The 24,888-nt window shown below is 40.7% G+C and overlaps 2 protein-coding genes across 2 annotated transcripts in view; one reads left to right on the top strand and one right to left on the bottom strand.

The window, feature by feature from the left end:
• Positions 1-9,451: 9,451 nt before the first annotated feature.
• On the bottom strand, positions 9,452-22,880 carry FAM199X (family with sequence similarity 199, X-linked). Its single transcript, XM_069811102.1, has 6 exons — positions 22,693-22,880; positions 19,561-19,780; positions 17,626-17,775; positions 17,133-17,294; positions 15,740-16,000; positions 9,452-14,819 (listed from the first exon to the last, which is right to left on the bottom strand). Exons 1-6 carry the CDS (start codon positions 22,878-22,880, stop codon positions 14,649-14,651), a joined length of 1,152 nt encoding a protein of 383 aa, XP_069667203.1. The 3' UTR covers positions 9,452-14,648.
• Positions 22,879-24,888, top strand: part of COMMD5 (COMM domain containing 5) — a 20,012-nt gene continuing 18,002 nt past the window's right edge. Inside the window, 2 exon segments of the mRNA XM_069811103.1 lie at positions 22,879-23,151; positions 23,153-23,330. Coding sequence (XP_069667204.1) covers positions 22,879-23,151; positions 23,153-23,330 — 451 coding nt within the window.

Raw genomic sequence — 24,888 nt, 5'->3', positions numbered from 1 at the left:
AAGAAGAAAAGGTCCAATCTGGTAGTACTGTAGTATTAGAGAAGGAATAGATAAATAATTAAGTCAGGAAGAAGGCTGGAGGGTCCTGCTTCCCATTCTGATCAACACGTGGCAGGATCCTGGCTAGCTCACAGCATCTTCTTCAGTTTTCCCCTCCATGAACTGGGCAATAACACCTCTCGAACTTGCAGGAACGAACACAGGATCAACCAGATTTGGTACAGAAGCAGCTTTAGTGCTCTATGTATGCAACATACTTAAATACACTCACCTAACCCTATTTAAGTAACACCAGATAAACAAAAGCTTCAGGGGATGGAGTTCTTTCACTGATGTCATTAAGAAACACTTATCTCTATATCTAAAAATTTAACTAGTCTCAAAACTTCCCTTTATGAAGTTTAAAGTTTATTGCCCTGCACCAGCACAAAGACAGAATCCCTTGCACATGTTCCATTAGGCTCCAATATCAATAATATTCTTTATGGTATTTTAGTCAGTGGGACACAGCTCTTTAATAAATAACCACGGGTAAGGAACAAGGTAACAGTGACAAGAAAAGTCAGCTCTGAATGCCAGGAAGTTGTTCACATCATGTGCATCTAGCTAGGTGAGCTTATCAGTTTGGAAGGTACATTTCCCTCATCAGTGCCAATACACTTCACTAAAGAAATGGAGTTACACATGCCTTCAGGAATGGGCTGAAATATTGCTGAAGTGGGGCTTTCAGGTCTGACTTTAAAGCATCACATCCTACTGTATGGCACTAAACAGGGACCAAAATGCTTTTTTTTTCTTCCACAAGCACTCTTACCTAGACCACCTCCAAAAATATTAAAAAAAAAAAAAAATTGTAGCTTGGCTCAGATTCTTCTTAACTTTTACTTATTTTCCTGGCAGCACTGAAAAAAAAAAAATCTGTCTGGATAACTCGATCTTCCTGCTTAAGTTAATTTTTCTTGTCTCAGCAGAACAGATCCTAGATTTTCGTGCTTTTCTGCTTGTAAAAACTGTTGTTTTCTTCTGGAACAGAGGACCTTGATTTAGTTCAGTCATTACATTCATTTTTCTAATGCATTCCAGGTCTCTGGAGACAGGTGGTTCAGGATGGAGAGAGATAAATATAGCTGCTTCTCCATGGAGCATTCTGTTGCCTCAGGTTTCCAAATCCAAATTAAGTAGTTAATGATTTATGTATACACTGAGCATTAGCATCTTTGTGCCACGTTAGTCTTCAGATCACAAGTGGCTCTAAAGAGGCTTTAGTCAAACAAATGAATATTAGGTTGAATGATTCAGCTTACTTCATGTAAACAGTTCCAGCATGTTCACATTGATCATCACTAAACTGCACAGAGGCGGGCAGTCTCAGTTGTAAAGTTAAAGGAAAAAAGCACTACCACAGAAGCAGCAACGAGTCCTTGGCTCTTTTTTAAAGTTTTATCACACTGATATGCCCTTCTCCAGATGTATTATCCAAGGTTGCAAGCATTCACTGTAGGTAGTGTTTTTATTAAAGCTTTACTGATGCATTATGAAATTGCAGGACTGTGCCTCTTCCTTTAAAGATAACTTTCAGCTTCCATAGTCACAAGAAACCCTGAACACATACCCTCTAAATCCATAACCAGAGGTCAGCTGTATTTATGCATGCATGCAAATATTAATGATTTTTTTAAAGTAATTTCCTGGTGCAGAGATCTAACTCAGACTTTTTAGACACTGTAGGCAATACAGGGCAGGTGTGAATTCTTCAGCCTCTCTAAACCTTCTAGTTGTACATATTGCTCTTTAAACCAAAGTTTCCTCTGACAGTTGTAGAGTCGTTTTTGTTTTGTGGTGGTTTTGGTTTTTTTCTTCTTCTTCTTTCTCAGATCTGATACCCAACATGAATCCTCTTATCACCTTAGCAATATACACAGATCAGCAAAAATATCATTTTAGATAAGATAGCATCTACTATATCAGTGTTTGTAACTTAACCTTTTACGACCTTCAGTTACAGAGGTGGCTTGCTCTGCATATGCCAGGTTTTGTTTTGCTAAGTATGTCTCTCTAGAGTCCCAAACAAAATCAACAATCTTTGTCTAATGAGCAATTACATTTTTTTTCTTTTCAGTACTGCCCTACATTATGCAGCCTGTTATTTCATTTTGATATTTCCTACATGTCAGAAAACATGAATTATACTGTGCTTTCTGCCTGTTCTACTATGTGGCACAAAAATAGCTTAATTATAGACTATATCTATTTTTCCCCAATATTGGAATTATCATCAGTGCTACCTAATCAGGGCATATTTACCCCAGAAAAGCCTTTTGGGGCTTCTGTCACAAAACACAATATCCAATCATCCAGCAATCATCCAAGTCCAAGTTTTGTTTCACTGGGAACCTTTACAACGTTTTGTATTCTTAACACCCCCATCCTTCTCCAGGCACGTTCATAGCAGGCATTTCTATTATTGTGAAGCATGGTACAAGTACGACTCACCTTCGCCTTCAGTCTTCACTTTTGGTAACAAGCAAAGGCCCTGGTTAAGATTGTAGTGCTGCAGAGAGAAGTCTGAAGAAAGAAGATTCACTTTCAACACAACAGCTGAATAGCAAAGAGGAATAGCAACAAAGCACACTGTCAAGAGATAGAGCCAAAGAACAAGACATGAGCCATGAGATGTTATGCATCTCCTTTCTGGACCTAGTGCTCTCTTTGCTGTACCAAGGAGGCAGATCCTCGCCATTATGAAGAAAAACCCCAAAACCCAAACAACAAAAAAAACCAACAAAACCACCAAAAAAACCCAAACAACAACAAAAAAACCCTAACATGTTGATTCCTGTTCTTGAGCAATGTAAGTCTTGGCAAAGAACAGTATAGCTCCTTCTAGACTTTTTTCTCCTGGGGGAGGGGGTGCTGCAAGGGTTTACTGTTTCTTAACACAAACCAATTAATAAAAGTTTTCTTAGACAATGACTATCACTTTCCATAAACACTCTTTAGCAGTGCATTTTTAGAAAACCGTGCTGATGGCATCCAACTAGAAACGCAGTGCTAACATGGCAAAGCCAAGCATTCTAGTAATGAGCGAGGGTTGGGTTTACTCTTCAAAATGTATAGCAAAATTGTCTCAAAGTAGAGTTAAGAGTACTTGTTAGATTGCAGAGAGAGCCTTCAAAAGAAAAATTCAGAAGCAACTAGAATAATACTGATTTTCAAGGTTAAATTAGTTTTGGTTTGCAGACACAAGATCATTACTGCAAATGGTTTGGCTTGACCAAGTAGAATAATTAAGTTTCAAGGAAGGGAATGGTTACCCAAAAAAAAAAAAAAAGAAAAAAAAAAAAAGTTTTTTTCTTTTTTTTCTGTACTCTGCTTTAGGTAAACTGACATCATAAGTCCTTTAACAACAGTACTGTTCAGCTGTATTCCCAGTCCCGCATTGACAACAAGGCAATTCTCTGAATGCAGAGAAGATAAATGGAGTTAATGCCACTAAGCAAACATGACATTTTTGTTGTACTGTGATCACAGATGAGTCACTAAGTAAAATGATTAATCACAAATCAATGTTACTAGGCTCATTTAGAGATGATTCTCCCTTTGCAAAGCAGCTAGAAGCTCTAAATTTATAGGCTAATGCGTTTATTCTAGCTGTAGCAGTCTCGTTATTGGTCTTAAGCATCAGAGTCTGCAGGAAATTTGTGCGCAATTAAGCTAAAGTGATGACCTCCTTATACACATTTTGGCACTTTTTTATCTGATAGTCTGTTGTGCAAATATATAAATGAATTGAAGCATTACATAGAAATTACAGCTAATGCAATACTAAGAAAAATAGACATATACCAGAATTTTAATACATATGCCAATAAGGTATCTAGACCATAAATTACACTCATTTTATCAGTCTGCAAATGGGTTTATCAGTCCACAAATGGGTTTGTACGAAGATTTTAGACTGCTTCATTTTCGGTTGACTAACATTTGTAACTTCTACAAACAGTTTTATGATCTAAATTGTTTCAGGAGGAAGTGCATAGATTTGTTGAGAGACATGTTTATAAGTCATACACACACTGTGAATACTTTCTATTTAGTAAATAAATTCACCTTATTTAAATATTAAGCAGAAAAAAATATTCTTTCAAACTTCATAATGGCTTGCTAGCACCATAATGCTTTTTTTCTCACCATTAATTTAATGAAATTAAATACTTACATAGACTCATGCAAATATCTTTATCTGCCTACCTAATCTGCCAATATAAATTGTTTCTGGAGTGATCATTTCCAACCTAACCAACCCACAAGGGGTAATTTTACAGGGCAAAAGATTGTACCAATCCTAGACATGATAGGCCCTGGATCCCTGTACTACCAGACAGGGACTATTTCAGAGCAGAGCTGGCTGAATATCAAACACGATTTAAAGAAGATTAAATAAATACATGACAATTTGATCAACTTTCAATTATGCTTTCAGAAGGGAGTCATCAGTTGAATATAATAAATATACTCGTGACTGTATGATGAAAGTCATATAGTCAGCAGCATAATTCACAAGTTTTTAGACCCTACTAACACACACAATGTTTTTGCTCCGCTCAGCAGTATTTGTAATACTAGGAATCGCATAGCCATCTGGAAAACACAAGGTTTACACTGACACTGCAGTTAGATTCTCCACAATGTAGCAGTGTTAATGAAGGGATGTGTTGGCGAGGTCCCCAAGCTGGTCCACATTCTAGTAGAGCAGAGAGGAGTTGCCAAGTAGAACCATCCAAGAGTTGTGAGGTCCTAAGCAAAAATAATCTGTAGTAACTGCTAAGCAGCTCACGCTGCTCTTGTCAGAAAGTACCAGCCAGGTAGGGAACACACCACTGTGCTCTGGCTTAGGAAAAAGGTCAAGTACAAGATCTTTGGACGTGCACAAAACTGTCCTGCATGTGGAGCATTTATTGCTCAAAGAATACACCTGTCATTAACAGTTCTTGTATCCTTCCAGTGCTCCTCAAGATAGTAATTGATGCATTACACCTTTAGAGATCTCTTGAATGCAGGAGATATCAAACCTACAAAGTGATCTAAACTATGTCTGAAAGAAGCTGTCCATACATGAAAATTGACCAGCTATTAAAATGAACTTGTCTCAGCTCTTCCTTTGCTCCTACTATGCACAATGGAAGGTGAAACAAAACCCTGTGACTAACCTATTTATTTCTACGTTGAACAAAGAAAGCAAGGACTAAATCAACTGCCTTTTAACTAAGAATGGAAACAAATACCAAGAAATGAGAATTACCGAAATAACTACGAGGGTCTACAATGATTTACAAGTATCTTTTCAGCAACTCCTATGATGAACTGCCATGCTGTACTTGCTACTTACTGTTTTCAGGAAGTATAGACAGGAACTAGGTGACAAGAAAAACAAGTTAAGAAAGCTATGTAGACATTAACAGCTATATGTCACATTTTAAAGCTCTTTACTCTGCAATCATAATTTAAAACTTTACTCCCTCCTTTCAAGATTATTTGGGCACACATTTTCCCTCAGGGAGATATCCTAGAATTAATGACTTAAGAATCTGCTACTGAGGGCCTGAGTAGGAAGCGTACCTTCACAGGAACCACGTTACAGACTGGCATCTATGCAGGTGTTAAAGTGCTATTTTGAACTTGGCACTGCAGCTTTCAGACCACTTGCTCTGTATTTTTCCCCATTTACAAGCCAGCAATAAGGAGGGATAAGCAAAGCATTCACAAGAAACTTTACACCATGGTCACAGTGGAACTAACAACCCTTCAGATCAGTTCCCCATTTTCAAAGGAAAAGTGCATTTGAGCGCCGAGCCATCTCAACTCTTCCACAGCAGAAGCAGCATGCTGCTGCTAGACATAAGGCAACTGACATTTGAATGATATACTGGTATAATGCAGCTCATTAAACTCAGGTGGCAATATGCAACCAACTGATATGGTTAGGAGCATGCTGTCTTCTTGCAAGGCCATGCTGTAGCAATCAGGAGAAACACAGCGCATGTGCTGATGAAGTCCAGAATTTCACAAGTACTAGGTCAATGACATCAGTTCTCCCAACACTGAAGAAACAGCAGCCAAGTATGCTGCAAAGGTGAGCATCGCTGGGTCACAGGATTTGCATGACAATGCTTCTGTGAAAAGAACTTAGAAGATACTGCTTTTTCTAAGGGGAGCGTGGCTAATGCAAGGACCAGACACGCTGTTTCCAGCAAGCAGCTCAGATCAGCCTGCAACCTGCCAGCATGCTCAAGGCCTGCTGACAGCAGTTTCCCAGCTGAACGTGAGAAAGTATCTCTCTACTATAGTAACGCGACAATTTTAAACCAAAGACCTTATAAGCCATACACTGAGCAAAGATTTGTCTAAATAAGTATTTCACTTGATGACTAGAACTTGTACATCATGTTTTGTTTTTATGACAGCCACTGACACAGAGATAGAAGAGGATGAGTCACTAGTGTATCTGCACAATCACATATGAGTGCTCAAAGCCTTCCTAATTCTGCACAGGACCATTAAAAGCTTAACTTCCAAGAATGAACCTGAGATTCCAGGGAGAACTCCTCACATGTTCTCTGTGGTTATAATATGCGTTAGTAAGCTTTTTTTAAAGCTGGCAATAATTGTCAGACAAGTAGAGAGGGGGGAAAAAGAAAAAAAAAAAAAACTTAACTACAGAACAGCTCCCATTGAAGCAGTATTTTCCTTTGCTCCAAAGGAAGCCCCAAGCCCTATTCAGAAGTTATCATTCCAAAAAATAAAGGTAGTCAAGCTACATCTTCTCTCCCCTGCATCCCAAGGGACAGACAGGTGTCTACATCATGATACTTAGCGCATTAAAAGCTGGCTGCTTGTTTTCTATCATCACCTAATATTTTCAACTGCAAAATTCTCAGCCCACGTTGAGGAAGGCTGAATTTGAAACAGACCAGGAAATTTAAAGCAGCAATACAGTATGCATACAAAAATTAACATTAAACAGGAATATACTTCCATCTTTCAATTGCAATAAGTAGTACCAGGCAAGAATTAGCAATCACCATGAACAGAAAAAGCAATTTTCCTTAGTCACTGGAAATGTTATTATTGTAAACCTAACTCTTAACAGACACACTCCTCCTTCAAAAACAGCATAAGAGGAGAAGCAAATCCCCCTAATATTTTTTTAATAGGACATAACAGAATAAAGGAAAGTGTTTGTAGCAAAGCAACGCTGGCAGCTGTAATCTCAAAGGCGAGTAAGATGACTACAGTGCTCCCTCTAGTGGCAATATACATGGGAAACTGACTTGCCTTCCGTTAAAATCACAGCAAATCTGTGGTCAAACTAAGTTTCAAACTTTGTGGCAATACAGCAGGTACTTCAACTGAAGTAGCATTAGACAGACTACAGCCCAGATGAATTACTGCGCTTCAGCCTCAGGAATGTGGTCTACATTATGGGAAACAAGTTTTTACACTAATAATGCTGCCAAGTACAAGCCACTGCAGCATGCACAAGAGAGCATGAAATGAAGACTCAGATCAGAAATGTGGATTTGAATTGAAATTCGATCTCAGCACCAGAGAAACCATTTACAAGGGATGAATGTTCCAGAAGGAGGTGAAAAAAAAATGTTTCCTATCCAGTAGAACACAGGATACTTTGGAGCACATACAAAGCATCTCAGGAAACCAAATTGTAAATATTTCTGTACTGGGAAATGTTTGGATCAAGTGTACGCTTCAGGCCAGTAGTTATGAGAGGGCTGAGGACAGCATGGTCATAGCCAATGCCATACTTCCCTATCAATTTAGTAAAGGAAGTTTATCCAGTTGTTTTGCCAGTGTGGAAATTTTGGGTTGGCCTGTGCCCAAATAGTGTTTGGCCATCAAACAAGGCTTTCTCATTGCAGTGAAACTTGATACACTTGAGATAAATGAAGAAACATTTAAGGAGGGTTAGTAAGAGATCCATAACAAGCAGTGTTTAGCTGTGACCACATGACCTCACTTGACAGATAGGCAGCTGCTTGCCAGAAGGTTTAACAACTCGTCCATGCAACTGTTACCTCCGTAATGAACTGCTGCAACGGGACTTACTGGGAAAGTTCAGAAGTCCAAAGCAGGGCAGACCAGCTCACTGAGCTCCTGTGATTCAGAAAGCATAAGCATCAACTGCCCTGCTCCTTCTAGGTGCTATCCAGGGAGCAGTAAGTCCTTACTACAAGCGACCACCACAACAGATCGAGGTTCTTGGCAACATTTCAATCTGTTTTGCTGCAAGAGACTCTGCACTGTCACTCACCTTTGGGTGAAAACAGACAAAAACACAAGCAGGTTGCTGAAGTGAAGGCAAAGCATCCCAAGAGCAACAGCTTCTGCAGTTACATTCTGCAGCCTCCCACTCACAGACTCCACAACAATTAAAGGTCTCTGACAGTTTGACAAGACTTGCTGTGATATGCAGTGTTTCTGCCCTCACCTGTCCCTCCCCATCCTGCAGTATCTATAAAAACAGGCTGGGATGGTAACTTTTGGTCAATTTTAACTTCCGTAAGCATTTGATGAGTCTTAGCTGGAATGAACAAAGCATTTTACATCCCTGAGGTGCTGCATGAGACTTTCTGAACACTGAGGAATACATCCTTATGCCAGCTATTCTCTTCTCAGGTTTTCAGGATTTTTGTGCTGGATTCCAAGGGAAAAAAAGGAATTTTCATAATACTACACTTGAAACTTCAGTATTGCAGAAGGCAACAACACTAAATATACAGGCTGGCAACTGTCCTCACTGGAGCTTACTGAAAAAATGGTGATAGCAAAGCCACAGCCACTGCCGCGTCCTCACTGGTGCTGCATGTCTTGGTGTGCATTACTGCCATTTCTGGTATCCCCAAGCACACCTGCTTCTGCTGTAGCAAATGAGATCTGGATTTACAATAGTGACACACAGGTGCCTGCATGATGAACTGTAAGAGCATGGTAGGTTGTCAGCTTGTAAGTCCTGTTAGGGCTTTTAAACATCACAGTATAGGTCATGGTGAGATGGCTATGGGTGACAGCATAAGAAGATTCAGAGTTATTGCTGGCAATAAAAGTGATTAGACTTCCTGTGCCCACAGTGGCATAGTATATAGCATATATATAAAAAAATCCCCTGGCATAGAAATAAAAATTAAGGGCAGATGGTTTTCAGTACAAGATCTTGGGTTGCATCATTCACAACAAATAATTGTTTTCATATGAAACAATTCTGATCAGATTTTGTGGATAACAAACCACACCGGTTAAAGAGGGACTGATTTGCTTTCTGTCAAAGAACAGTTAACGTGCCACTTTATTTGTACTTTCTACCTAACAGTGAGTATGCAAGCCGTATATATGAATGCCCCTGCTCTGAAGAAGATGCCACATAGTTTCATCAGAATAACTTTGCTATGTCATCAATTTTAATTCCAACCTGTACTTCAATATGCACATAACTATTTTCAAGTACAATGAAAACTTAAGTCAACAGCATCAGTCACCAGCATTGCAGCTTTAAGTAAATCCTTCACAACTTCAGAAAAATCTCTATAAACATTGTGTAAAGTAGGTACAGAATGTACAGAGGACAGTTTTCTATACAAAAGTGCATTTTAGCAATACAATTAGCAGAGAACCTGGGAAAAAAAACACTCTCAATTTAAGCAGTACCATATGCTCTAATCTATACCTCCCATCTCTCCCCCAAAACAGAAAAAAAAAAAGAAAAAAAATTCACAAAACCCACTTTCCCCTTGCTTTGGTTATGAACTATATTCAAGGCTTCAACGTTACAATTTTTTTTTTAATTGAAGAATTTATTTGTAATTTGGAAATGTTTTAAAGTTAGCCAGATGAGAGAATGCAAGTATGATTAATCAAAGTTAACAGTCAAAACAGACAAGCTTTGACTATTACTATGATTTTTCCCTTGATAGATTAATAAACTATCTTTGCAAACCTTAAATGGAAAATCGCATGTTGACTTGTCTTTTCTATGCCCAAGAACTGCAAGATCAGTAAGCTACAGACCATTAAGCCAACAAATCTAACAACATTTTCCATGAAAATCTGGCTTATAAGAATGAACTTCAAGAGCCCCCAAAACAGTCAGGTTTATTAATATTTATAGACCAATGCATCAACTGATTTCAAAGCTGAAAAGACTGTTAGGAGAAAAGAAATGGCTTCAGGCCATTCAGTGTAGATGAACAGTAAATATTGCCATTTTTGTATGTTTCTATATTGTATATGCACTCTGATGTAAATGCGTATGAGTAAGTTCAAGCAGGCTGGTTGGTTTGTTTTTTCCCCAGAGAATGATCTTCACAGGTTTCAGACCACAAAATGAGAACTGAAAGTTAAGCCCAGGAAAGTCGTGCAAAGACTTCTCTTGCTCTTCTTAGTAAGCATCCCATACTGAGCATACTATAACCATCTTTTAATCAGTTTCCCCAGATAAAGAAAAATAGATATTATCTTAACAGAGACAAAGGATGACATTAGATACACACACAAAAACTAGACAGGTTTGTCAGGAAGCTAGCTTTCTTCCTCATATTTAAAATCATATTAGAAAAGAATGTTCTCTATTGTTTACAGTCCTCTTGCAATCAGACTTTCAGTGCTCCTTCTAAGCCTTTTTAGCGAAAAAGTTACCATGGAAGCAAACCATTAATGTTACAGAGTGTAAATTGATTACATTCATATTACAGTGGGTACAAAGCACCTAGACATATAGCTTCAGTACTATGGAGCCATACAACTATGAGCTTTTTCCTGTTTGTCTCTTATTTTGCTTTTAATCTTGACATTTTTTATCTATGAATAAAAAGCAGAGATTTGATTCTTTTTTGAAAAGCACTAATAAGAATGCATGATTTTAGCAGTCTGCTACTCTTCTTTATCTATCTGAACCCAATAATCTGTAGATAACTTCTGTAAAACAAAGTGGTAACCACAATGGCCAACACTCGAATCAGCAAGACCAGGTTTAATTAAAATTCCAACTGTTTGACTAATGACAAGGATATCCAGTATAAATTCATAGAATCATTTAGGTTGGAAAATACCTTTAAGATCATCAAGTCCAACCGTTAACCTAACACTGCCAAGTCCACCACTAAACCACATCCCTAAGCACCGCATCTACACTTCTTTTAAATACCTCCAGAGATGGTGCCTCTACCACTTCCCTGAGTAAGCACACAGCATATTGCAGGGAAAGACAAGAATCTGACAAAAACACCTGCCCCCTCCACAAAATGAGTGTGTCACTAGAACTCGGAAGGATGAGAAACAGGAAAAAAATGCAAACATGTAGAAGTATGTGGGAACTCTTGAATCCCACAGCTACTTCAGGCTTGAACCTCTGAGATGCAAAGTACTTGGCAAAGACAACATTCAGGTAATCAAGATGTTATTCTGCAGTCTTATCAGAACATTCAGAGTTTCTTCGGTTATAAGCATCCTGGGACTACAAGATTACAAAGCTATAAATTATTACCGCGGAACCCCTGGAAATCCACTCTCTTCTATCGTTTTAACTGTCACACAAGTGACTGAAGTACCCAGCTGGAGATGACATACCACAATCAGCTACTGTGGCACCCAGGACTTTTTCATCCAATGTAACAGATGAGCAACTGGACCCATCTAACCACTTAGATTAATTTATACTTACATGCTTACGCCAAGATCAAGATGGAAATACTATCCTCCCTCATTTCATGACCTCTGGAAGCTAGTAGACAGGTGATCAAAAAGAACTGTACCTCATCAAAATGAGGGGGTCTTCTCTCAACAAAGCCTGAAGGATTTTAAACACTGAAGAGCTGCTGAAACAGAATAAAGCGACACGCCTTCATGCTCCACCACGCTCCTATCACACCTTTATTACAATTCATTTCAGTGTCTCACTTCTCTACAGTATTAAGTGTGTGTTTTTCATCAGTGTCCTGGTTTCAACTGGGACAGAGTTAATTTTCTTTCTAGCAGCTGGTATAGTGTCATGTTTTGGGTTCAGTACCAGAAGAATGTTGATAACACACTGATGTTTTCAGTTGTTGCTAAGTAGTGTTTAGACTTAAGTCAAGGATTTTTCAGCTTCTCATGCCCAGCCAGCAAGAAGGCTGGAGGGGCACAAGAAGATGGGAGGGGACACAGCCAGGACAGCTGACCCAGACTGGCCAAAGGGGTACTCCATACCATGTGACGTCATGTCCAGTATATAAACTGGGGGATCACTGCTCGAGAATTAACTGGGCATCGGTCAGCAAGTGGTAGGCAATTGCATTGTGCATCACTTGTTTTGTATATTCCAATCTTTTTATTATTTTTGTCATTTTATTATTCTTATTATCATCATTATTAGTTTCTTCCTTTCCATTCTGTAAAACTGTTCTTATCTCAACCCACAAGTTTTACTATTTTTTTCCCCCGAACCTCTCCCCCATCCCACTGGGTGGGGGGGAAGTGAGTGAGCGGCTGCGTGGTGCTTAGCTGCTGGCTGGGGTTAAACCACGACACTGGGGGGAGGGGAGGGCGGGAATCACACTTCAAAGTCACTGCAGAAAATAAAGGTTGTACTGAACTGTGACAGTGTACACACAGCAAAATGTTTTATGATTAATTCATCCATTACAGCCATGGTAAGTTGCAAGAGTTCAACAGCTGCACCCTGAAATTAGCTGAACAGACAGCAATTCAATTTTTTCTTCCAAGATATTTAAAAGAAGCTCCAGATTTATGTCAATCTAAATCCTCAGTCACTTGTATAGTGTAAAGAAGTTTTTGGTATTTCTTCTAGAAGGGAGAGCACCATCAACCAGCTCTCATGCAGTACAACCAAATACTGACAGGTAACATTCACTTCTGGTTAGTGGCCAAATAACTGGCCATATGGGATAGCTAACACTCAAGTTTAAAACAACATTACATAGTTTTTTATCAGTCGATGGCCAAGTCTGGGTACCTGTTGTCTAGCAGCAGTAAGAGTGACTAAGTTCAGACATACTAGTTTGACTATGGACCTCATTTATTTCTTATTGAAACCCTTTCAGAGGCCATTCTTCAGATATTTTACTCGTCAGTTTAGTTTGAGGCTACAAGGAATGCCACTTCTGAAAGAAAAATACTTCGGCTGTCAGGGCTAAGTCTGTGCAGGACATGCAAAATGAATGTGAGTGGGCCTATATAAAGTTGATCATGCAATTCTGCAGGATTGGGCTATATCCTGCAATTACAGGCACCTGTAGCCCACACCGAACTGCCAAACTCCTTAATTCACAGGAGCAAAATGAAAGTAATGAAGGATCAAGATAATGAAAAATTACTTCCTAAACTCAGAACTAGAAAACATTTTTATACTCCTTTAAGTTTCACACTGAAATTTAGAAGTATGATTTTTATCTCAGCTGTGGGGGGAAGGAGTTCTGTAACAAGTAGTTCCAACATAAAGACAAAAGCCACCTAACATTGTCAGAATTAGGAAACAGGTTAAAACTACTTTTACCTTCCTACATGAAAGCCACAATTTTACCTCGTTTTCTTAGCAAGAGAAATTTCAAAAGCAGATAGACAACAAAAGCAGAATTCTGAAACATGTAATGGTGTAACAACCCACAGAGAAGACACATCCTCAGCTAAACATACAATTAAAAAGCACAGCTGCATTAATTAAGTTCTCCTGCCAACATGAATCTAGATATGCTTCTGGGGAGAAAAAACCACCAAAGTTGTGTGTGCCACTTGTTTTCGCTTCTGTTTCCAGTAGCATTTTTAACTATTGTAGTGTCCTAGACAACTTAATTGCAGATTAGTGTACTTTCAATGCAAAACGATGTTTGTATTTAAATCTTTTCATAGCAATACTAGGGATGTACTGGTCAACCATTAGTAACAATCATACTATAAGATATTGAGCAGCAAAATAACTTTCTGAAGACTAAGCTTGCAAGTTGTTGTTGGGGTTTTTTTGTTTTTTTTTTAATTCTGCTTCCTAAAGAACATTATTAGGTGTTATTTGTGTTACAGATTCCCTGCGTGAGAAGTTCTGTTTCTTGTTTTCTATGTAGTTTGAGATAAGTCCTTTTCTAGAAGTTGCGATTTATCACAGTACTTTGATTTTGTATGATCCAAGAGCAAGACAAAGAAAGCGCTATAGAACTAAAGATTTTTTCCTCATGCTAAACAATCTTCCTAATAATGGGAAAGGAAGACAGAACAAGCTAAATGTAACATTACAAGTTGGAAAAAACAAAAAAGCTGAAGCATAGTAATGCATGTTTAGTGTCATCCAAACGCACCCCTAGACTTAGGGCTTGCAAGTAAGTTATCATGTTAGACAAGTTCAAATTTCCTTAAAGTTGTATCTGTTCAGCAGCTTTTCAGAAGACAATTAAGTTTCTGAAGTCTTTGTTGCAAAATTAGTCTCAAAAAGCTGAAGTTACTCAATACTTAAACCTTCTTACCAAAATTACACTTGAGAAAAGATCTGGTTTATATTGTTAACACTAATCAAATTTTGGTCAAGAAATATATGTAAACAATAAGGATAATACATTTAAGGCTTAGAAAGAACACTGATAAATTCACCCCTGTCACATCAAAACATCCACATCTCCTTCATGGTCCTCCTCAGTCACTTTTAAAGATAGCACTTCTTCATTAAGAAATAATCCACTCAGTCTTTCCTTACGAGCTTGTCTTTGTTCCTTCAGCTGTCTCTTGCGTAAGGCCTTTTGCTGTAGTTTCCGTTGCTTGGAACGTTTCTGTCAAAAGACAAAAGACACAAAAAAAAAACCAACAAAAAAAAAAGATTTTGTTGTGTAGATTAGAAACTACCTTTAAAGCTGGCAAATATAAGTTAACCTCTAAAATAATGTCTGCTCTGAAAAATAACTAAAACGAATTCTCAGAGGTGGTGCAAACATTAATCCAAAATCGTATCTAATATTAAAATATCAAGACCATTTACCACATCTGAGTTGTGAGGCACAACATCACCCTGTGATGTTGCATAGCTGAGTCTTTGATCAGAAGAATCTTTATTGCAGGGGAAATATTACTGACTTACAATAACAACCTGAGATGTTGAAGAGCAAGCAGGAACTGCTCTTCTCTACACCTGAAATTGAAATTATGGAGACAGGACAAGTGTCACAGTACTACTTTAATTGAAACATGCTTCAACAGGTCACTCCTCACCAAGTAATCTGATGAGACATGTTGGAAGAATAAACTGAAGAAGCTTCAAAAAGCCTGATGCAACTTCTGGTTGGGAAAAAAACCCAAAACCCAAGATAGTCTTTACCATCCAGAAATTATGCCTAGATTAGGTTGATCAATCTTAAATTTTGGGGGGGGTAAAACTGTGTGTTCATTCAAAGAATTAAGTTAGATGCATAAGGCCTTTTTCAAACCGCACTCACCGTATTCTAAACAAAAGTAATGAGAAGATCTACTACATACAAACATCAGGCTTTCACTTAGAAATAATGGGAAGAGCACAAGGTTAAATTCCTTATGGTCACGTCAGAGGAAACAGTCAGCATTGGTTTAGTTAGATAACTTCAGCAGATCCTCAGTTACTAACCATGCTCCTTCAGTACAGATATCCCAGTTAAGATCACATAAGCAACCTTAACAAGTTAGACAGCTTAATACACATGTACATAATGAGAAACTTTACTTTTGAATCCCGGATTCTTTCTGCAGCACTTGTGGACAAATTACTATCACTGTGCGCTCGACTCATGTTGGCACTCGAGTTTGAAGCAGAGTTAGCAACACTAGAACCACTGCTGCTTGCTGAGCTGACCATGCTGGCACTGCTGCTGCTGGCACTGGCACCACTCACACCACTGGTACTTGCACAACTGTAGCTACTCCTCTTCCAGCCTTCCCTTGCAGACCGTTGACGAGGTCCATGTTCCTTGATATAGTTTCTCACCTTTAGAACAGAGGCAGCAGAATTACTAAAGCCTGATAAATACTGTACTGAGATACTCCTTTTCATGGAAAAACCACAATTTGCCTGTTAATAATGATCAAGTTATTGGATCAGTTGTCTTTTAAAACATTTTTCTGTGGCTGCTTAACTCCAAAGCCATCCGGCAGTCATCAAGAAAACTTAACTAAGAACTAAATTAATATTTACTTCATTATGGAAGGAAGAAAACTAAGTAATAAGCTTTGGGATTTCTCCCCCGCCTCCTGCCCCCCAAGTTTATTATTTTGTATTAACAAAAAGTTATACTAATAACATCAAACATACACACATACATATATATATATCAGTCAAGTTCAACTGAACTAAGCTGTGTACCCAATGTATCAAAACCCTTTATTTTGCATATATATTCAAACAAAAGTGGGTGTAAGGCAAGCAGTACTTTTCTACTTTAAGAAGATACTTATAAAATGTTTGAAATATGAAATAGGCCAAGCCCATAAAAACAGTGAATGTTTTCTGTTTTCAATCTTTATCTTCATCATAATCACAAATACAGAGTAACACTGAGGAGTTCAGTTTGGATACTGCATCTTTTCCCAACAACACACCACAATAGTACAAAGACTAAGACAACAGTAGCATATATCTACCGTACCAATCAGGTACTCTTCTTTGTTATAATCTGTATTTTGTACCACCTTTAAAACATATTTTCTATATGCCTTTTTACGTGAAATTTATGGTCTTCTCCAATGAACTCCAGTCCTTCAGGAGTTTTAAATACTAGTTTATATACAGTGAACAAATGAAGATGCTCAACCAGCTGATGGTCATGAAGTGGAATACTCTTTGTCATAAGCAGTACCAGGCCCACAGCATAACTCATTACACGCACGCCATCTTAGGCTTAACGTGTATTGAGAATATATAACCAGTCTTTCATATAAAGGTTTAATACATACAACAACATGCTTTTGAACTGTTTTCCCTCATTGACAATATTATGCTCTAGTGTTATCTCCCTATACCTAATGATTATGTATAAAAATTGATCACAACTCCATAAGAGATTTTGCAAGACATATCAGATGCTGAAACCCTGAAGTCAAATGAACAAACCTTAACTCACCTGTTTCAGTTTTTCATCTGTGAGACAGTTCAGTTCAATAATGAATTCACTATCTGTAGGTGAGATCTGAGCAGTAGGATCAATAATTTTAATAATATCAAGTTGCTCTCGAAGGCCCATCTCTGTACTGACTTTGCGACTCAGATATTCAATATATTCAACCTAGGACCCGAAGAAAGGCAGGTCATTTTAAAGTATTATTGATTCTAAAGGAAAAAGGGTGGACCAACAGAATAAAACGTACTCAAATATCACATTTCCTATGATTCTAGCCTCATTGTGTATCCTCAAAAACTCAGGGTGAAAGCTTGAGTACACATTAAACTGCCTACTACAGATGCAAAAGACAAGGAGATTTAGTTTCAACAATGAAGTAGTACTGCATAGGTCTGCATTTACACCTACAGCAATCTGTATATCTTTTAAGATGTTGCACCGATTGACAGTTCTTCTGTATATTACAGTTCTCACACAGCAAAAAAGTCAATTTCACCTGTTCATCATTTGTCATTGCACTCCATGGAAGTTCATCGAGATTCCTGTGCTTGTTTTTCTTTTTTGGAAGCAGACAAGGAGAGCTTGGAATACTAGGTATAACATCAGAAAGTACATCACTCCCACTTGTAATGTCACTGCCAGGCAACTTGTAATATGCAAGAGAAAGAACAAAGCCTTAAAATACAGTAGGCAGATTTAAAATCATTCTAACACCATTAACAATTCAAAACACACCATCAAATTAGCAAAGCATAGCTTATCTATGTACTCTAACAACTTTTTAATAATTACTCATAACCCTGCAGTACTCCTTTGAACCTTCCAACAAACAGTAAATACAGCAAACTCAATTCACACTATTCTCTACTTATGAATCCTGTTTTTAAAAATTTGCATTTAAGAGAACAGCAGAATCATGTGGCATTTCAACTATTTCCTTTCTCCATCAGTGTAAATTGTCCATGACAATCCAAACCTAAATCTAAACCTCCCCTTTTGAAGCATAAGTCTAGTTTAAAGAAGATAATTTCAAAGCAGGTTTGCAATTCATACCACACCCCACAATTACACAAGACAATTCAATTAAAATCACTGTCATTTTGCTAGAAGCAACTGCAGAACTTTAGCTAGCTTCATTTATACAACTGACATGTAATTTCTGAATGCACTTCCAGTTAAAGTGTGACAGTCAGATTACTCATGCTTAGATTCTGCCAGATAACACCATAAAAAGCTACAAAAAAGTCTTTCCAAAATTCTGCAAGTCCAATCAAGTATGTCTCTTAAGAAATGCTTGTTTTAAAAAACAAAGAATCATTTAAAAAAGCTAGTTACTAATCAAACATGCTGTCAGCTAACTAAGACATGGGAAATTGCTTCTTTTCAAAACAATCAACGAGTTTATCAGCCAATTAAAATTTCACAACTCAGTGAAGTTCTGAATCTTTGGGATCCAATGGGAGTTGTTCCTACAGGCCGTGTTATACAAATGCACTTGTAACTTCTGTGATATGATATACATAGCGACTAGCTGTTAGACTAAAACAGTAAGAAATTCAGAGCTAATCTCAGTCCATGTTATCTGAAGTTCATTTGCGTCTTCTGGAACAGGATGGGAACAGGATGTGCGCCTTCTTGAAATCAGTGTTTTCAGTCCTTATTCTGCATTTAGAAGACTCTGTACATGCTTTGACTAAGCTTTATGACAAAATTTAAAAGTATTCCTCGGTATATTCTGAAGCACCATGTTTCCTGTTTCAAAGTTATGTATACGTTCACAGTTGATTTAAGTCTATAACGTAAAAAGTCAGTTTAAGTCTATATATATAAAAAGATTTGCATATCACAATTGAAAAACTGCTGAACAAAGAAGACTACCACAAACTGGAGATACCTGACCCAGGACTACATCCAATACAGACTAAGAAAAAGGAGGACGTGATTCACTTTCACACTTTTCCTGGTGAGACAAAGTGAGCTCTGTACTCTTACTTGGCCCAGACAAAAAGATGGAAATAGGCTATGGCAAGAGCTTCTACAATTTACCTAGGTGCCAGCGCCATTCCAAAGGAAGATTTAATACAACCAAATCACTGGAAGCAGACATCTATAACCAGATTTCATTACCAGGGCAGATCCTCAGTACAAAGGATCTAAACTCATGGCTACAAGACACATGCTGGTCACTAAAACCAAACTACCATGATATATAAGCATGTCTCTTTGAAGAGCTGACCTTCAGTGTCTCCTCCAGATTAAGAACGCTGGAATAAAATGGAACAAAACATTTTCTTTACCACTGAACATTCAGATATCTGCTCTTACATTCAGTACTTACCAAAAAACAAATGCCAAGGACTTTTCAATTAAAGCTAAATCCAGCACTTAATAGTCTATACAAAATTTTACATTTACAGTGGAACTAGTTTACCTGCCATTCAAACTCGCTGTCTGACCAATCCCAGTACGTGCTGATAGAAGAGGAGACATCACTGCAGACGCTACCCTCGGGGAACAAATCAAAAGAGGTGAACTCCTGGTCATCCAATAGAGAGTAACAGTCATCTTGATCACCGACTGAAACCGATGAGAACAGCTCCTCACTGCACTCTGAGCTGGCTACGCTGGTTCCACAAGACGTCAAGTTCCACCTGCAAAACAGGACAAAACAAAGAGAAAGCAGCAAACATTGGCATCATGTGTCCTGAAAAATTCTTTTAAGCCTCATAAAACTATCTCCACTTTGCCTGTCAGTAACATTATACATTGATTTTATTGAACTAAGTTATAATTATGTAAATTGAAGTATTCCATTTTAAAATATTTTTAAAGGTCCATAAAGAACACCAAAGGGAATTCAGCATTAAAAACAGCAAGGTAAAAATGCATAAAAAGTTCATATAATTACACCTTTATTTTACTATATTAACAGTTTCCAACCCAGAGCCATGATTCCTGTAGTGTATATATTGCCTTTTTTTCTCGTTGGTTGGTTGTTTTAAATACACTGAACTAAAAATATAATTTCCCATATGTTGGGATATTTAAAGTTCCATGTGAATTGAAATAAGCAAAACTAAGAAGTAAATCAATTGGACTTCAGGACAAATAGGAGTCAAAAATAAATTCGAGGTTGATAATCCCCACAAAACTAAGGCTTAGTAAGGAAAGACGTTATATATATAACCAAGGCTCCATTATTCACTATTTTCAACTGTGAATGCCAAAAATATTGGACATGCTGTTGCAATAAGACAGTGCAAAATGGGAAAATTACCTGTGTGAAAATGCTACCATGCCAGAACTAAGCACTCTTTTCCCCTCAGAATTTCATTTCACAAGCTAGTTAATGCTGCTGCTAAAGGAAAGCAATTGAGGACTCAAACTTCACAGAACAGGTTTTTTTAATCTAATGAGAGTAAGCCAGAATTTAACAAGCTTGTGAAATGAGTCTCCATATCTGGATTTATTTTACATATTGGTAAAAAGTAGGTCGAGACAACCATGAGTCAGCACAGCACTGCAATATAGCCAAAACAATTTGAAAAGGGCTTCTAAAATTCACCACGCAAACCCACACGATCAACTCCTTTTCCACCAGCCTATCCACTTCAGCCTGGCTAAATTGGAAAAACATTCCTCTACCCAACTGCAAAAGCTGAGCAATGCCATCACCCAGAAAGGCTGGTCCTCACCGTCGTTATTTAAGCTGCACACCAGCTTGGCTAAATATGTTTGTGATGGACTCACTCCCACATTTATTTGGCCAGCAGTGAATTAATCCAATGTTAAATACATTTCAAAAACTTTTCCTTTAGCAGATTCAGGAGATCTTGCCCTCCCTCCCTTTCTGCATCCCTTATACACATGCGATGTTTTACTGGCACAGACTTTTGCAGGCAGGGCAATCAATTGGTACAGAGTAGAATATGGTGACACACACATGGTGACACAGCATGCCTTTGAACATTAACTGCAGCTTCAGTATTCATGAAATACCAATGAAAGGAAAGGCAGAGTAGACAAAAGTTTCCAGACCTATCAAAACACAGGATGAGGTACAGGGGCTTTACCACCAGCCAAGTACGCACAGACGCTCCAGGTATGCAGTATCATTGCAGGTATAGGCAGTCAGCCCTCACCTTCTCATACCTAGGGGGCCCTGCTGTACTTGCTGGGGTGAACTGGATTTACAAGAAGTGGAAACTACATTAAAATCACTCATAACTTTAAAAAACAGAAAGCCTTATGTGAACACCACAGCTTGAACTGTGCATCTGCAATGGCTTCATCAGTACAAGACATGGCATGTCCTTGCCCAAAGGAGTGAAATACCCACTCAGAAAGCCTGGGTTACAAACCTGGGTTTATAAAATGAGCAAGCCTGGATAACACACTTGGGAGTGAAAGACAATACAAAGAGAAACGTATGATTTGGTGAATATCACACATTTATGTTACAGATATGCTACAAATACATCTTACTGTTTATGTCACAATTGGGTCTTAGGAGATAAGAACTAGATCATGGAAGTGTATCATATTTGATCAAGGCCCTTCATGCTGAATCATTTAAGAATCTATAAGTAAGGGCTTGCTCTTGTGAATGACACTTTTAAAGTGTAATATCCATAATTTCATACAAATTCAATTGAAAGATTACCTTATTATTCACTCTTCATTACGGTGTAGTAGAAACACTAATAACCAGCAAAAGTATCTCGCAGCTCTGGAGCAGGAACTAAAACTATCCCACACGTACGTTCGAGACTGAAATCTCGCAAACCATCCTCAAAAAAACCTACTGCTATATTCAAGTTCAATGCTGTGCATAAATAATAGCAGGAGTAGTTTTTTAGGTAAGCAGGACTGTAGTTTTAATTTTATGAGCACAACTGGAATTTCTTTGGAGAGCTGCACTTGCATTTTCAGAATAGGCCTTTCCTACAAATTACAGGCAGAACAATTTGCCCTTAATTAGTAGCATGGGATGGAAATGTTTCTGCAAGAATCGCTGCAGTCACCAAGCCGCCTGACTCATTCCAAACCCCTACAGGTTTGCTTGGTGTCCACGCAAGGCCTGCTTTTTTTAATTACTGTAAACGCACCACTCTCCAGCTGCCCATCCTACGGCGCTCAAAGCTGCGTCTGAAGAAACTCGGAGAGGAATAAACGCATCTTAAAAAACGACCAAGCTCGGGCCAACAACCGTACCCTTACCAGCCAAGGCCGGACCAAGCTCGTACACAGCCCTGCCAAAGCGAAGCGCAACCCAAGCCGGGGCGGGCGGGCGGGCTGCCCGCAGCAGCCGCAGCCGGAGCGCGGCCACCCCCCCAGGCCGGCAGCGGGCAGGGGAGCGGGGGCAGGCAGCACGGGCAGCCCCGACCCCGCCGCTGCCTCACGGGCAGCCCCGACGGGCCCCCGGCGAGGGGCGGCAGCCGCCGCCGCCGTCGCGCCTCCGGCCGCCTCAGCCCCGGCCCGGCCCCCGTCACCCCCGGCATCACGGAGCCGCCGCGGCCCAGCCGCCCGCGGTCCGCCGGGCCCCGCGGAGCCGCGGCCGGACCTGTTGGAGTGGAAGCGGTGCAGCGGGTCGGTGCGGTGGCAGGACGAGAGCTGGCAGCCGAAGTCGCTGACGTCCAGGCAGCCCTCCTCGCTCAGGCTCAAGCTGCCGCCCCGCGGCGGGTGCTGATGCGAGAGCAGCGGGCACGGCTCCTCGGGGGCCAGGAACTTCTCGTACGGCTCCTCGGTCATGGCGGCGGGAGAAGGAGAAGGAAGAGGGAGGCGAGCGCCTCACGCACGCAGCGGCCGAGCCGCCAGCGCCGCCATCAGCGACCGGTCCCGGGACGCGCCTCAGGCTGGCGACCGGCGCGGCGAGCTCCTTCCGGCGCCGGCCCTTCTACGGCGAGACGACACGGCGCCCCCTGCCGCGGCGGAGGACGGAGGGCGGCCCACGCGGCCCCGCCCCCAGCACGCGGCCCCGCCCGCCGCCCCGCGCGTCAGCGCCAGCCGGGGCCGCGCTGCTCATGGCGGCGGCGGTGGCGGCGGGCAAGGCCGCGGCGGCGGCCTACGGGCACGGCGAGAGCGGCGGGGGCCGCGGTGGCGGCGGCGGCTTCCTGGGGCCGCGGGTGCCGGCCGAGGTGGAGGCCATGGCCCGGGGCGTGCAGGACGTGGGGCAGGAGACCTTCCGGCGGCTCCTCAAAGGTAGGGCCCGAGCGTGGCCTGTCCTCGGCACGCCGCCGGGGCTCGCCCTGCCCCGGGGCCCTCGCTGCCCCGCCGCGGAGGGACGGGAGGGATTTCCCGGCCAGACCCGACGGGCGGGCGCCGCCTTCCTCGAGGAAGGCAAGGGCAGCCGGAGGGGGCCTGCTCCGCTCTGCCGCGCCTGGGCAGGGCCGCAGCTCTCCCGGGACGCTTCCCCTTGCTTTTCCCGGCGGGAAGCTAAAGCTGAGGGTTAAATACAACGGCGGGTTTCCTTGGTTGTATTCTAAAACGCTGTAAAACCTGTGAGAATGGGGTACGGACTTTTGCAGCTGTGGGCGGCCCCCAGACTGACACTGAGCGCTGTGAAAGTCATTCCTCCCTCATCCCAGAGCCAGCGGTCAAGTCGCTGTCAGGGCATGTGAAAGTCAGAGACCCCACGGGTGTTTTCATAACGTGCAGGAGAAAATAAAGGAACCTCAAAGTGCAGGTGTCTTACTGAAGGCGGGGCTGTAAGACTGAACACGATTGATTTGATTTTTGCTTGGGAGGCTTCTCACGGCACCTTTGACCGCCAAAATCGGAGTTACTCAGTTGAGTAAATTATTGTATGCGAAATAATCACAGAGTAATCAAAGAGAAAAGTTGATTAGCGGGGTGAAAGCACGGCTTGTTTGTGGCTAGCTGAGAGGGGACCGACTGCTGCACAGCACGGCGTAGTGCTGCAATCCTTAACGTGCTCGTTCTCTCAGCTAACTTCCTTTCAGGCTTTTTTCTTGACTTGAGCCAGTAAGGACTCAAAGCATCTGGTAGCTGGTTTGTCCTTAAAATTGTTGCTGCACAGTGTCAAAAAATGGAGCGATGTATCCAGGGTTGCCTTATAATAATTGAAAATAATAAAGCTACGTATAGGCAGAGGCATTTGGGACAAAAGTCAATACAGATGTTGAACCATATTTGCTGTCTAGTGCAGGAACAACGGAGACTGAAAAGTCATATCAGTGTCAGGAAGCCTGGCGGTCTCCTAAACCCCATCTGGGTTTAATTCCGGTGTAAATTACCGCCTGCATTTAGGTGTACAATAAATGCTTCCTACCGTAGGGGGAGCAAACAGCCCTTCGAAAGCCTCTGCAGCCAGGGCAGGTGCCTGCCGCGCTGATTCACCCAAGTGCCCGCGTCCGCCAGCGGATGGAGACAGCGTCCAGGTGATGCAGAGCTGGCAGAAATCTCCCGTCGTCTTCTGCTCTTGCTGGTCTGTGATTAACAGTTTGCAGGACAGCGGTTTTTCCTTTGAAGGTTCAGTAGTCTCTGAAGACATGAGGGATTTCAGCAGAGTGTATCTAAATTGCTCTGGCACTTGCACCAAGTTAGTTTTTTGAGGCTGTCGCTGTTACTCTGTTGCTAAATAATATAAAAACCCAGGTACTGCTTCATATGCCTGCTCAGTTCACAATGTAAAAACTGCATATACCATTGTCACAGGGTTATCCAGCCAGTGTTATTGCAGGCTCTGCTAAACTGCAGGTGTAAGTTTGAGACCGCAGGCATCATCTACTAGGCACGA

Source organism: Haliaeetus albicilla, chromosome 23 (assembly GCF_947461875.1).
Source record: "Haliaeetus albicilla chromosome 23, bHalAlb1.1, whole genome shotgun sequence".
Lineage (NCBI taxonomy): Eukaryota > Metazoa > Chordata > Aves > Accipitriformes > Accipitridae > Haliaeetus > Haliaeetus albicilla.
This window is presented reverse-complemented; position numbering and strand designations above follow the sequence as displayed.

Excerpts from the sequence above, each read along its gene's own strand:
- FAM199X (XM_069811102.1), bottom strand. The coding sequence starts at position 22,880 with ATGACCGAGGAGCCGTACGAGAAGTTCCTGGCCCCCGAGGAGCCGTGC. Across the intron at positions 16,001-17,132 it reads CAGATGAAAAACTGAAACAG|GTGAGAAACTATATCAAGGA; the intron begins GTGAGTTAAGGT and ends TCTGTTCTAAAG. Across the intron at positions 14,820-15,739 it reads AAAGAATCCGGGATTCAAAA|AAACGTTCCAAGCAACGGAA; the intron begins GTAAAGTTTCTC and ends GTCTTTTGACAG.